Source organism: Dermacentor variabilis, chromosome 1 (assembly GCF_050947875.1).
Source record: "Dermacentor variabilis isolate Ectoservices chromosome 1, ASM5094787v1, whole genome shotgun sequence".
Taxonomy (NCBI): domain Eukaryota; kingdom Metazoa; phylum Arthropoda; class Arachnida; order Ixodida; family Ixodidae; genus Dermacentor; species Dermacentor variabilis.
Genome location: NC_134568.1, coordinates 97,571,487 through 97,587,228, shown reverse-complemented (window position 1 = coordinate 97,587,228; position 15,742 = coordinate 97,571,487). Strand labels below are relative to the sequence as shown.

Genomic DNA, 15,742 nt, shown 5'->3' with positions numbered 1-15,742 from the left:
ACGTGTCGTCCGGTCCAGTGGCACAAAATCTATCACCATCAGCAATGGCTCATACCCCTTCACCCCCCCCCCCCCTTCCTGTAAGCAAGCAGAAATTCCATGGCTCATTCCTCTCGTAATGCAGAGGTTACAAGTTCTCATCAAAGTTAAGCGTGCAGTACATGCATTCATTGGAATCGCATACAAGGTACACAAATACAGCGTCTAGTCGAGTGGTACAAAAAAAAATTGACAGTCACTTTATAATATGCTATAGAGGGCGAAGGCGAAAGCCTGCGCGGCTCAAGAAATATTCATAAAGTTACTTGACATTTTCATTCGAACAATATACGTTGTTACGTCTTATTGTTTTCTCTCACGTCGTGTCGTGGATTCGAGTGCCTTAATTGACGCTACCTTAATTAACTTCGCCCTAGTTAACACCAAAGGCTGTGGGTTCTACTCCCACCAAAGGTCGTGGGTGCGATCCCACCAACGGTCGTGAGTTCGAGTGCCTGAAATAACTCTATCTTAATTAACCTTGGCTTTTCTTTGGCATGAGGAGCGGAGTCGGAGCCAGCTGTGGAAGAAGACGAACGCCCGAGCAGTGGCACGGGCGCGTGTCTGCAAGAGGCGAGCTCGCATGACTTTCTGTACAGCAACGTCGCCTTTTCCAGACCATCAGGGCTATGAGCCACTTAAGGCCGTCGCCTTAAAAGCCACGTGACCTTCCCAATGGCTCATACCCCTGCAAAAATGGCTCATACCCCCGTGAGGCTGACGCTACAACATAATAGAAAATGCAGGGCTCCTTGATATAGGATTGTCAGGACAGGGAGCTCGCTCTTATACACGAATTCAAGGTCGCTCCTACGCCCGCCTTGATCGGATTTATGTTTCTTCATCACTGCTCTCCCGAGGACTGTAAAACTGTCCCGTGTTACTATCCCAGTTTCGTTCTCCGATGATTGTATGGTTATCGCAAAGATTGGTGAAAAATCTGTAACTAATTTCCGATCACAGTGGGCACTCTGGAAGCTTAACGCTGAGCTCTTAAATGATCAGGAAGTTATTAATCGCGTGCGCATGGCCCTAACAAATTCTCTTTCTACTGACTTGCCGTTATTTGCTGCTTGGGAACATTTTAAACAAGAGGTTCGTACAGTAGCTGTAGAAATTGGATCGGTGAAATAATTCTATAAAAAGAATGAAGAAAAAATGCTTCTTAAGAGCCCATGTAGCCCTTATGAGATGGAATGCAAAATGCCAGGCACTTACATTGTTGACATAGAAAATCTTAAATGTGAGTTACAAAAGTATGATATACTAGGTTGCAGAGGTGCGGGAATTCGATCTCGAAATGGGCGTGTTCTGCAGTTTGAGCAGCCAATAACACGTCAAGCTTTACTTGACGAGCGACGTCACACTACTTCCAAAGTAATTCCGGAAATATACTTCGAAGGTAGTCTTCTAACAAATACGAATTACATAATTTCTCAGTTCGAAACTTACTGCACTGTGTTGTTTAGTGCCCCTCCGAACGATCACGATGCAAAAGTTTCAGAGTTTTGTATCTCTTGTAAAACCGTTACAGGATGATGACTGTGCAGTCATCAGTGGTAGCCTTACGATCCAAGAAATTGAGCTAGCTATTGATCAGCTGCCTTTGTCAAAAACAACCGGCCCCGATGGACTTTCCAGTGAATTTTACAAAGCTTTCAAATCAATTATCAGTCCCATATTATTGGACATTTTCATTACGAGTTTAGAGGTGGACGCCCTTCCGCAATCTTTTTGCAAAACCCGCACAGTTTTAATTCCCAAAAGTTCAGATAAAGAGAAACTGCGTTCTGCTGAAAGCTACCGACCAATCACATTGTCAAACGTGGATTACAAAATTTTTGCAAACGTTTTATCTAATAGACTGCAATTTGCGATGCCAATTCTAATTGGTTCTGACGTGTAGAATTAGGGGCCGATCCATTCAAAGCAACATACATATCGGCCATATACTTCAATACTGTTATGGTTCCACTGAGCAGCTTGCAATGCTCCAGGTAGACCTTGCTAAAGCTTTCTATCGTGTTAGTCACTCCTATTTATTTTCTCTTCTGGAGCATGCCAATGTTGGCTTCATTGTGCTTAAAGGCGTTAGGCTTTGCTACACCAGTTGTACTACTCGTTTAATTATTAATGGCCAACTCTCCGAACCCGTTTCCATTTGCTCATCAGTAAAACAAGGATTCTCGATGTCCCCGCTACTATTCGCGCTTTACCTGGAACCGCTTTGCTTAAGCGTAATTCAGTCGAGTTACATCCATGGCTTCAATACACTGGGTAATGAAGTAAAGGTCTTAGCTTACGTAGATCTAGCGTTCTTCTGCACGGATAAGTCCAGGGTTGGAAAGGTAGTATCGACAATAGAAGGATTCGGCAGTGTATCAGGAGCACGAAAGAACTCGTCGAAAAGTTTAGGCTTATGGTTTGGCTCATGGCGCTATACACCAGAACAGTTTGCAGGCGTTGAGCGGACTGATGTCCCGCCAAAGTATCTTGGCGTGCCGCTAGACACGTATAAATTAAGCGCACACTATTGGAAAGAACGGGTTTCGGCCCTGCAAAGTTACGCCCAGATATTCGTTCCACAATGTCTTTCTATTTTTGGGAAAGCCGAAGCCTGCAATAAGCTCTTGGCAACAAACATTTACTATGCATTGCAAGTTATTCCTTGTGCTAGGGTATACATCCAACGCTTTCACCGAATCTTTGCAACCTTCGTATGGTTTTCATCTTTTGAGCCCGTGAGACGAGACAATATTTTTAGGCCTGTTAGTGAACGAGGGCTGGGCTTAGCACATCTCTATGTGCGGCAAATAGTGTCTCGTTTCTTCTTTTTTCGCGATACTTTACATCCTATAATTCGGTCATACATCCAAGTCGCACTTGTTAATGCGTTACCTAATTTAGTTGTTTCCTCAAATTTTTCTTCCCATTTATGCTTGTGGGGGTTCATGAAAGAAGTTTACTTAGCGGTTCGTTTCCTGACAGTTCGGTTTTCCACTGAATACTTGTACTTTGTGTCGCGGAAAACGATATACAAAGATTGACTGTCCATGCTATTTCAGCCTCCATTTTACCGATCACTATACATTAAATGGCCAGGCCACGATGTACTAAGGCGAGTTCTCAATATGTATTTATCTCCTTTCTGCAAAACATTATTTTATAAACTTCATAGTGAAACCATACCGGTAAAAATATGGCTACAAAAAAGAAAAAGGGTATCTTTGTATCTTCTGTTAACTGTCGCCTTTGTGGTGTACCAGAGACAATTGAAAATTGCTTTATTAGCTGCACCGACGCCATCCTGTTTTGGGATGTTCTCCAACGGAATTTAAAAAAAGACTGAGATTAACGCTCATACTGTGCGATACCTGCTGCCAACCACTGATAATAGTGCACCTTTCGATACGTTTTTTCTCATGAGAATGCACAGTTTGTGGAAAACGCGAATGATGGACCGAAACGCCGAAACGGTGGTACTTACAAGAGTACATTTTATCCAAATGACACTACACCTAAAACATGTTTATGATGGACTCGATATGCAACCGGACTGGTACCCTATTTTGGTGAGATGCTTATCCTTACCACCCTTCTAAAGTGAAACCAACGTTTCTAGTCACGGCATGAACGCTGCCCTTTCTGTGTGTGACTTTCATTGTGTCCTCCATTCTCTGACTATGCAGAACTGGTGAATGTCGGGTTGAATGCTACTGTAATAAATGCCATGGAAGAAAAGCGCCCAGCAACGTGAATCGAACAGTGCATATATTCATTGAAATTACCTATACAACACACAGAACAACGTATGTTTCAATTCCCGGCTGAGAGGATGCAACCTAAAGTCGAAGAGAAACGTCGTTGGCGCGAGTCTGACCTCGCTATACGAGCGTTCGAAGCCGCAGCTAAGCGTCGAAAACGATCCGAAGAAGCGGAACTGCGAAAGCAGCAACGCGACGATGCGAGACGGAATTACCAAGTGTGTGGCAGGCTTTTGCCTTCACGTGTTACAGCAGTGTAACGTGCTGCTGAATTTTTGGCTTGAAATAAACTTTTTAGGAAGAAATAAACGCGTTACTTTGGTAGTAGTAGTAAACAACTTTATTGAGGTCCTGAGGAGCTAGGCAGGGGGCCTGCTATAGGTAGGTCCCTGCCCAGCCGTTGGCTAGTCTCGTGTCGGAACAGAGGCCATGCCTCTCCGCTCGTTCACGGGCCCTTTGGACAGCCAGGAGCTGGACGTCTTGTTTCGGGTCTGTGATGGCCTTCGTCCAGTCTTCTTCTTGGTTAAAATCCTGTAACACAGGGCACTGCCAGAGCATGTGACTTAATGAGCAATATTCAGTGCCAAAATCTGGGCAGCGTGGATCAATGTCCGGGCGGAGCATGTTCAGAAAGCCCCTAGAGGGGTAGGACCCCGTCTGGAGCATGCGGAGCGTGCTAGCTTGTGATCTGTTGAGCTTATGAAGGGGGAAGGAAAAACTCTGCCTATTTCCTCTGTAATGTGATGTGATTTCGTGAAAAGCAACAAGAGGATCACTGGGCGAGCTCTCCGGAAGTCACCCAAGACACCGTCCCGTCGCGGCATATGAAACCTCGCGCATGGTCGTGGCTATTTCATTGGGGTTCAGGTGACCCGGTCCCATGTGAGCTGGGAACCAGACTATGTAACGAATAATGTCAGAGGGCGGTTTGCTGTTGAGAATCCTGACTGCCTCCTTGGCCATATGCGAACGCTCTAACGGCCGCTCCGGAGTCCGTGTACACCGCAGTGCGCTTTGTGTCAAGTAATGCGAGAGCTATAGCAGCCTGTTCCGCCCCATCGACCACGGAGGTCTTCAGCGAAGCTGCCGAAAGGAGTTGTCCCCTGTCATTGACTACCGCTACGGAAAACTTGTTGGCACGCGTGTCGCGCCGCGTCAACAAAGGCCTCCGTTCCGGATATGTTGTTTAAGAAAGTCCTAGCCCTCGCTAACGTTCGACCTTTATTGTATTGGGGGTGGACGAGTCTTGGAAAAGGGTCTACAATAAAGGAGTTGATTGTTTGATTACCAAGTTATGTGGTCTATCCCTGATTGAAGCTAGCACGGAGGCCTGCCGCATCCAGCAGTCTTCTACCTGCTTTGGAGTTTGATACTCTAATAATTTGTGCTGATTTTTGTGTTTCTATTAACTCCGAAGTTGTGTTGTGTATTCCCAATCTCATGAGTTGATCTGTGCTAGCCGTGATTAGAACGCCAATCACCCTTTTGACACGGATGAGCGTGTCCGATTTATCTCTTTCCGTTTTGGTCCAATTGAGGACCGCGACTATGTAAATGATATATACATGGCTCATGAGGAAAGCATGATGAGCCCTCAGGAATATATACTCGCCTATGCGAGGATATATTCCTCGCAAAGCTCGCCTATGCGGCCTTTGTTGTTGGACACTCTCATAATTAATCTGAGAATGTTCTCCGTTTTAGTGGTGAGATGGGCTATAGTTTCAGCGTTGCATGCAACCCTTTGAGTCTAATGAAAGTCCTAGGATTTTGATAGAATCTACTCTCGGGATGGTGTGCCCATCCCTAGTACGAACGCTAATGGACACCTGATCGAGTGGGGTGAGTCCCCTAGCACCTCGTCTAGCCTGCCTGTACAGCAGGAGTTCCGACTTTCCAGGCGAGAGTGCCAGTCCCGTACCTTCCAGGAAAGAGTCAAACATCCAAAGCCTCCTGTAGAGCTTGTTCGACCATCGCCTCCGATCCTCCGGGAGACCAGATTGTAATGTCGTGAGCATATAATGCATGACCTACATAAGGAATTGCTGCAAGGCTTTCCAACAACTTGCGCATTGCTATATTGAACAGAAAGGGTGAGATAACTGCCCCTTGGGGAGTACCCCTTCTTTCGAGTCTGAAAGACTCCGAGACTGATTGCCTCAACTTTATGGCCGCGGTCCTGCTCTCGAGGAAGGATGCAACGAAGGGGAAGAATTTAACTCCTAAGTTCAAGGCCCGATATCTCCTTAATTAAGGTTGCCGCTTTCTATATTAAGCAACAGTGTATATGTTATGCGAAATTTTGCATGCTGAATAGTAACGACCTTTAGCTTAATTCTCTACAGCTCTTTTACGGCAGCACCACCAGTTTCCGCAATTATGAACCGCATTTTGGCCAGAGTTACAGGTTTAAACCTACATTTTCTCAAGAACCAAAGGTATGCAAACCAGTTAAATTGGCAGGTGTGTACCGCACACAACTGTTTTCAAACGAAACTTGAGAAAATTAGGTTTCTACTGTAACATCAGGCACGAAAAACAATATTGCTCTCACTTGTGACCTATAAGAGGGAACTTGCAGAATACATTTTTTTCCCAATATGATAAAGAATATTTTTGCACTTTAGGTTCAGACTTTACGCAATATAATGTACAAGTTGTAAAAATTTCACCATAGTCTGAATAACAGTTTTATAACAAGAATAGATAAAAATATTAAAAATGTCATTTCGAGAAAGAAAAATAGTTTTATATATGTCTGCATTTACCACAAGGGTTAGGAAGGTTCCAGCATATTACATGCCATTTCTTGCCTTCGTTCTTATTCAATCTGTGTAGCTGCTGAGCGTACCCTCAACCCGCTGCTTATCAAGGCAGGCAAGGCCAGTGAGAGCGATCTCACTGAAGGTGTCTGGTCTGATGCCAACTGCGATCAAAAGAGGCCTTCCTGCTGCGTTTTCATCGCTGTTCACTTCGTATTCGGGGACAATGATGACCGCCCCCCCCCCTGCCCACACACACACACGGGTGAATTTGGACGCACATTCAGAGTACAGCCACGCTGACACAGTACGCTACAGCAGCTCCCTTACTGGGAAAACTTGCAGCGACAGCGATCGAACACGTGATATATCGACTGAATTTTGCATATAAAGTCCCTTTATTTACCTCAGCAAACAAATACATCGAGTAAAACAGCTAAGGCGGCGTGCAAACGCAACGCACGTCTTTTTAGGGGACGCTGCCCTAGGCGCATTTTTTATATAGTTTGAAGCAGTCGTCCATGCTCGCCGTTGCAATGCCTTGCTCCTCAGGCTAGGTGTAATTTTGTGCCACTCAGGTGCAAAAATTAATATGTTGTTAATTTACCGTACCACCCTTTTCATCACCAGCCTATTTTTCGATGTCTACTGCAGGACGAAGGCCTCTTCCTGCGATCTCCAATTACCCCTGTCCTGCGCCAACTGATTCCAACTAGCGCCTGGAAATTTCCTAATTTCATCCCCCACCTAGTTTGCTGCCATCTTCGACTGCGCTTCTCTTCTCTTGGCACCCATTCTGCAACTCTAATGTTCCACCGATTAGCCATCCTATGCATTACATGGCCTGCCCAGGCCTTCCTTTTAAAACGCCACAATGAAACTCGGGGGCTTGGAAAACACAAGGAGTACGTCCTTGAGTTCCAAGAGCATGTACGCAGGCTTGCCCATGTGAAAATTATTTGTTGTTTTATTCATATGTACCTTCTTCAGCCCTGTTCCCTCTCCAGTGCGAGCTGCAAATAATCATGCAGGCTCATGATCTTCATTTTTAACGTTTAGTGGTCACTGTTTGCTTTTGTATTAGATTTCGGGGCGACATAAAAACCCCTGCCATTTAGAACTCTTCTCACTTATCAGTATAGTTATGCTGTAACGATGTAACTTCCTTATTTGTCTACTATTTCAACGTTGGCATAATATATGTTGGCACAGCGCTTGTCCTGTCTTCATTCGTGTTACTTTTGCTTTAGTTTTAGGCATTAATTAAGCGCCAGCTTCCTCAACAAAGCGTATTATTCACGTAAGATACACGTGTTCTGCAAAAAATAAGCAAAACAAACAGAAAGCACAGGCTAAAACGAGCGGAATTCCAGCGCTGCCTGGAGGAACATAAGAAGCCAGCTCGTTTTTTTTTCTCATGTATGTGCATGGGAGCCACAATTTATGGCCTTGACGGGCTCGTTTGCGCCTCACTTTGCCGCACGCAGAGCTGCTTCGTGGGACGACCGGATATGCTGAACGTCCACATAGTGTGCCATAGCCACAACGACGTCGGCTGGACCGAGACGCCGGACGTCATCTACAACGAATGTGAGAAAAGCGGTTCGCGCGCTGTCAGCGGCACGCGTCAACAAAAAAAATAATTCAGCGGCGATTTAGCGGGAAATGCGAGAGAAATGCGTAACTATTACGTCGCACCTCTTTGAGGTCCCGCATCCATGATTTAAACCGCGTTCACCACATTTAAAAGTGCTGTTCAGGAGCTCACTCAACACACATCATGCCGGGCGTCTCGGCGAACACAAAACATTTTTCTAAAATTTCTAAGATGGTCTGCCAAAGAGGCGGACATTACTTGAACACACACGAAAAAATTAGACGCATAATCTTCTGAATAACAAAAAAATACTAATTAAGATTTTAGCTAATTACGTTATAGCAAATTACAATTACAATGAGAAATTCTAGAAGGGGAGTGCGCAAGGCGGATTCACTTGGAACGAATTCTGAGTACGACGCCAGTTTTGAGATATTAATTCCCTAACCTTGCAAAGAAATGGATTGGCGTTCCCGTTACTTTTGTGCTTCAATGAATAAAATGATGTTTTGTTAAAGGGTCCCTCACCAAATCTAGCCATTTCGAGCTGATAAGCGCAGAGCATGCATTGTGCGATAACGATCATGTCTGCAAAGTATTACATCGCTGCGCGCCACGGAAACATCTGAAGTTTCAAACTGAAGGCCGTTTTCCCTTCTGCTCGTGGCCGCCACGCTTTAATCCAGAGGATGACGTACACGTGCTAGTGCGTCTACGTACACGTGTTTGCACTGTGACGTCGCTCTTAGTGGCACGTGACTTCGAGAATTATTCAAGGCAATATCTGTTATTTGTGTAATATGTTGCTTGAATAGAGGAATTAAAGCTTAGAGGAATAATCAAACACACAAACCGAATGTCTGCATGTTTTTGTTTTACTTCGAACCGCAGCAAGAGAGGTGTACTTCCGTTTTGTCTGCATGTTCCCACATCGTGCAGTCGCGCTCGCAGACATCGAAACTATGTCATTTTCTACCGTGTTCCAGCGCGGGATCATGCTCCGTGATCCGCTTGTGTCTGCCTCAGTACTCGCGTAGCACTGAATTATAGCGATAGTCAGGTGTCCTCGTGAAGGGAGCGCAAAATCATGCGCTGCGCGAAACGAGACAATCACAACAGCTCGCTCGCGACGCCGTCAGCGGAAGTCAGCATAGAACAGTTTACACCGTTTGGAGTGCCCCTTCTGATAAGGCGCGTGCCGTTCGTTACTGGAAAGTTCCGGGCTCGCAGCGTTAAAGAAAGGAAACGCATCAAGATCAAGGCAGATGACGATTATTGTTGTGTGGCAGAATGGGCACGCCAAAGGGTGTAAACTGTTCTTAGAGTGTGTGTGTATATATATATATATATATATATATATATATATATATATATATATATATATATATATATATATATATATATATATAAGGGTGTAACTGATGATGAGCCACTGCTCGAGTCATGCACTAGCTAGTGGACTGCGCACCTTTGAGAAAGAGTAAACTCGCCGGTTGTGCGAATGCTGCGCTACATTTCCCCGGTGAGCATATACAGCCGGACTTGTGGCGCAATGAAAGAGAGGGAGAAAGAGGGAGCGACAACAAAAGTTAAGGCGTCCCATTGGAGGGTGGCGTTTGCCTCGCATTTCTTCAGTTGCTTCACATGATCATCCTAAAACCTATTTTCGTACTGTGAGCATTGGACTTCAGTTTTATTAAAGAAAAAAACATCGAGTTTCCAAAGAGCTGCAACTCTAGACTTTCGTGAGCTATCTTCCAGTGTTGCGGTCCACTGACCAACGTCGCAGTGATGTAGCATGGACGATAAAAAAGAAAAAAAAGTGAAAAAAAGGAAGAAAAATATTCGGGCATGTATACCTAGAACGGTAAAATTTCTGAAAACTATAAAGGGCAATGAAACCAGGAAACTAGATTTTTTTCCGGAAACTTCGGAAATAGAAAAAGAATGTCCTGAACTATTTTTACGCAGCGAAGTAAAACAAAGTTGGAAACGAGGGTCTACATGGAAGGAATATTACCACCAGTTGCGACAATGTGCTGACATCGTACGACACAATTACCAGAGTCTTTTGTTCGTTCAGAGATTCATAGTGGAATTTTGAATTCTCATCTAACAACCACGAAAGCTCAACGTTTGCTCTTTTAAGGTGAAGAGGCTGGTAAATTTGTACACCATTCGCTATATATACGCCGACTCTAGGCGCCGTAGCATGCGCGCCATATTATTGACCCTTTTCGCGGAGCAGTTTGTTCTAGAGAAACGAGATGGCGCTTTCGGCGGCGCGCCGCACGTCACCTCAGCAACAGCGCAAGAATACAAAACCATTACAGCTTCCACCTTGCTTCTGTGCGATCAGCTGTCGGAAATGCAACTGAGTTTTCGCTAACGCAGTGTGCTCCAATCATGCCGGATTGAATCATGTGGATTGAAGAGGTGTGCTGTAGTTGGCTGCGAAAACAGTGACTGGCATATTAAGGAATGTAATGAATCTGTGTAGCCAAGTTCGCGAACCGTTGCTGCAACTCTCCGTACGTGTTACCGGCACTTCGAGATGTAAAGCTTTCTTCGAGGATAGATAAATTTGCTCATCCACCAGCGTTGTATCGCTAACGTTCAAAGAAAGCGCTTCAGCCCCTGAACGTCAGCAAGAGTGAGTAGCACTCGTTAGACAATGACAAAGGGAGTAGCGCTGCTTCCTGTCATAATACGTTTCGCGCACAGTATCCAAGGTATATGTAAACTGGCAGCGAAGCTCCCATACAAGCCCACATCTCAAGAAAATGGCAGCTTGTTTCAACCGTCGCCATCTACGTATTGGGGGGGGGGGGGGGACAACTAACAGGAAGCAAAAAAATAAAAATAAAATAAAAAGTGACTTCACAACCGGAAATTGCAGTGACGTCAAAATCTTATGTGCTTGGCGCGAATGTTCGACTTTCTTTAGCGTCTGGCATTTTGACCGCTACGCCAGCAGTTATTGTTCTTTTGAGGTTTAGGCGATTCAGCGACTCCCTTCAGCTGAAGCGCCAGCGTGTCATTAAACTTTGAGTGGCGCACGTCTTAATGTGAACATAATTAGGCTCTTATTGATGGCAATTGCTCCAGTAGTTTCCTTAGGAAGGTGAGCGAATCGGACGAAACTAAATAACAGTGCCACAGAGGTTTCAAAAGCAACTTCGCTTTTACTCGTCTAGAGTAATGCAAGCAATATAATTGACTAAACAAACATGTTTCAATGGATGAAAAATACTATGGCTATAGTAGGATACAACTTAAAGAAAACAGCAGTTCGCAACCAAGGCACACGGATTGCACGGCGTTGTGTTACTCCGATAGCCAATTACCGAAGCTAATTCGTCGTCATGCGACGTTTTCAAAATGGCGTAGAGCTTGATACCTCCGGAGCGTTTGCTGTCCTTGAAGAGTCTTTTCCTTGGCGGAAGCGATAAGGTGTGCAACAGACATGGACAAAGTGTATGAAGTCTGAGCATTTCACTTTTCAAAAGTCCTCAGTACAGTTCATTTCATTGCTGAGCCCGTTTTACTTGTGAAACTTCACTACCAATTGAAGTGAAACTTGACAGCAAATAGTTGCAGCAACGCAAAGCATTGTATTTCAGTTCAACAAAGAATTAGGCTTTCGCCATTCCACTATAATAGACGAGTGAAGACGCATAAAATTACGCGCTTATAACTTTACTTTTGTGGTTACCACCTTATTTAGGTAACAGTAAAAGTTTGAAGTACGAACTATTTGCAGACTCGCGGAGCAACAGTGGCTGGCGGTTATGAGGGCATGGGCGGGGCTTCCCTTAAGTTGTATCCGACTATTGCACGCAGTCGTATATATATAATGTACAGCAAATATGCGAAACGTTCTTACAGAATAATTCGCAATTCCGTGCGACACCGTGTATTCAGATCGAACAGTTATCAGACGAGAGAACATTGCCCCAGAAAACATTCCACTTACCAATTTGTGCTGCCCGTCGGACACTCAGAGCCTGTGTTACGGCGAGTGAACGAACATAACGCGACGTTTCTTCGCGAAGCGTTCCCGCACGTATCGTCACGACGAGAGACAGCGCGGCGGATGCCGCAGCGTGAACTTGCACGATAACAAAATACCTGGACTCACACCTTTCGCCCATGAAAGCCGCGCGCTAGGTCACGAAAAATTTGAAGTGAAGCGCTAGCCACACTTTGAACAAACACGCAAGGAAAAAAAAAAAAAAACTCGGACCGCTGCATTCAAGTGAGCAACGCCGTTCCTCACGACATTATAGCTGGCTTGCACAGTCTTGCCAAGCCTTGCGCCAGAATCACTGGTTGGTATGGGTCACAAAGAACGAACTAATAAATTGATAATTAGAATAAAATTAACGCTTCTTGTTTTAGTGCACCAAAAATATTTGAAAGACAATATTTGCTGGTATGACAGTATTCTGATTTAAAATTTTCGAACATTTCTTCGAAACAGGTTTTCTATAGTTTCAGTGTTTGTGTCCCCCTCACCTAGTCGCGCTTCAATCGCGCACCATTAACTGATACCTCTGGCGATAGGTTTTGGCATGCTTTTCGTTCCAAGCTTCGCGACCTATCTAGATAGACCTCGCAGTATCTACACACATCTACCCCAACTGGCACGGAATATTACGCCCACTCTAACGCCAATGTGTCTATAAGTGAATGGGCGCACACTTGAATATATGCGCACCATATATGCACAATAAATGACGGACTACACCCATAGCGCACGAATGGTTGAAGCTGAACGTTTCGTGACGGTCCACAAGAGTAAGCGAGTTACTAGCGATAATACATATTCGCTACAAGGTATTACAATGTGAAAAACGGCTACGTTTCATGCCTTGCGCGCAACAAGAACAAATCTATCGGAACTGAGCACATCCGCGAGCAATTAGGCAGGAATAATCAGATAGTGACCCCACCAAGGAAATTTGCTGAGTCGGAAATTTCGCAAGCCGCTGCTTCAAAATATTTGCCAAATAAAGAACGAATAGCAAAACACACTAATCATGATTCAATTCATGAGCGGAAGGTTTGGATGGCTTGGAATACATATTTAACCTCGCTTTTAAAACGAGCACCACATACGCTGCTCACTCCGTTTGCACATAGCATAATCGGTCTCCAAAGCGCTTTTGCATGTTCTCTGAAGCTGTGCCCAAAGCTTCATGTTGTCCACCCAGTCACCGTCTGCGGTATCTCCCGAAACAGAGGTTTGCTAAGCCGCACCGGCGTCATACACACCCATTGTAAACGCGGAGGCAACGGAGGCAGTTGAGAAAAGCAATGGACGCGTCACCACGTGATCAAACATGGCAGCGCCCACGGGATCGCCTCGAAAAGGGTCAGTAGGTTTTTTTATTTCTCACCGAAGTGGTAAACAGCGAACCTGAATAGCTATCGAATAGCTAGAAGGAGGCTGGTTGACTGCCTGCACGCTTGCGACTGTGGCAGTGTGCTGCAACGACAGAGCGCTTGGGTCATTTTTGCGACAGACGTGCAGGATATCTACAGCTCGGTGACGGCGGCACTGCACAAGAGCCGCGACCGGAAGTACGTGTCGGCCGAGACGGCGTTCTTCGAGCGATGGTGGCAAGACCAGCTGCCGCCACGACGAAACAGCGTCCGCAAGCTCATCCAACAAGGTTAGCCCCATGCGGCGCTTACCCGAATGCGACAAGTGACGCGTCGCATTTCTTGCGCATTGTGTCCACGTAAACGTCGGTAATGCGCTACGAAAGCGAATCGCATTGGTGCGACCGGCGGAAACCTAATCACAGGAAACGGGTTCCAGCTTGTTTCGGACAAACGGAAATGCGCCGCGTGTAAGCATGCGCTGTCATGTGGTAATTACCGTGTTGCGCTAAAAAAATGCGACTGTCGCATCCGCGTAAGCGCGGCTAATGTTTCCATGAGCTGCGAGCAGTGAAAAAAAAAAGCATGTTTCCTGCTAAATATGCCACATTGAAGGGAATAATAATGAAAATGTGCTACCAAATATACATAAAGTTCGGCTGCAGTTGTAATGCCTTGGTCGATTATATTTTTTAAACAGGCATTTTCTTAAAACTTTGGATGATAACGGGGCTTGGTCAGGGTGATAAAGCAAAATCGCGCAGTGACAGAGGTGGAGAACCACAAAATGTTTTGTCCAGAAGGATTTGTATTATGAACATTCCTTTGACCACTGTGTTATTTTTTGTTTTCGCCCCATGTCATTTAGAGTTAGCAACATTACGATGTGTGCGGGTGTGCAATTTCCCAGTTTGGTTTCATTTAGCTGGTCGACGTTCTGACGTGAGGTCACAACTGCCGCATTATGCACGCCTTCGCCATCCGGTTGCACATGTGACTGCAAAGTAAGTGTTTAAAATCCCCCCCCCCCTCCCTTCGTTTTTATTTTCATGCGTAGCATTATATGGTTAGTCGGTCGAAGACTTACAGGTGAAGCCAGAAAACCTCTTTCCCAATACGTACAGAGTGAGAATGCGCAGTTCAAGCCCATTGTGTGCCCGGTTGGTAGCTGCCGTCCAGAGTACATTGACAAACGACCCGTTGTCCACGATAAGTATCGGCGCGCCGGCGCAATTAATACAGTCTACGGGCCCGTCCTTCTCGTCATTCCAATTACGCCCCCCCCCCCCCCCCCGTCCAGGTCCTCCAATACTTTTCGTCTGATCGTGAAATTTCCCCGAAGGTTTCATATAGGGAGAGAAGGTGATACCAGAGGCGCTGGCGTAAGTAGAAGGTGAACAACAAGCTGCTGTGCCAGATGGCCGGGCTGCGCGATCATGCAAATCTTTCACGAGGAATGGCGCCTCTCCCACATTTATTTCAGCATGTTTGTACAGTGAACATGGAACGGGAACTTTTGGCAAAATAATTTAATGAGCGATGCGTTTGTGTTTAAATTATACACGGCACCGTTTTATGATTGACGTCGTCCCCTCCCCCCTAGTAGCCTTCCTTGCACAAACTGTTTCGTTCGGCTGTCTCTATTTGTCTATTTGCACTTTGTCTAGTTAGTTGTATAAGTCAGTTATATTTGGTTAGCTAGTTCAGTGTGTTAGTTATTGATTGAATAGTTAGTAAGTTAATTATATTTCCTTACTTATTATACTTAGGTAGGTTATTAGTGGATAATTTTGCTATATCAGTTAGATAAATTAGTTAATCAATTGGTTAGTTGTGTTAGTTTAATTATTTAATTAGTGTCGTTAGTTAGCTTAGTTATTTAGTTAGTTTAGCTAGTGTATTACTTAGTTATTATTATGTAATTAGCTTATTGGTTGAGTTGGTTTTGTTACTGTAATTTGCTACGGTATTTACTATTGAGTTTAGTCAATGTAGTTAATGTAGTTGTTAGATTAGTAAGTTAGGTTAGTTAGTTGTTCGATTGATAATTAGTTTAGTAATTGCATATTTGGTTAGCTTTGTTAATTTAGTAACTGGTAATTAGTTGGGAATCAGTTTAGTAATTAGTTCAGCGGTAATCAGTAATAATGTAGTGATAGTTTAGTAATTTAGTATTAATTAGTAGTTAGGTT

At 44.7% G+C, this 15,742-nt stretch overlaps 1 protein-coding gene across 1 annotated transcript in view; it reads left to right on the top strand.

Annotated features, from left to right (window-relative positions):
• Positions 1-8,057: 8,057 nt before the first annotated feature.
• The window catches only part of LOC142581404 (lysosomal alpha-mannosidase-like), an 86,913-nt gene continuing 79,228 nt past the window's right edge, over positions 8,058-15,742 (top strand). The window contains exons 1-2 of the mRNA XM_075691208.1: positions 8,058-8,155; positions 13,691-13,840. Coding sequence (XP_075547323.1) covers positions 8,077-8,155; positions 13,691-13,840 — 229 coding nt within the window. The 5' untranslated portion in view covers positions 8,058-8,076. The remainder of the gene's footprint in view (positions 8,156-13,690; positions 13,841-15,742) is intronic.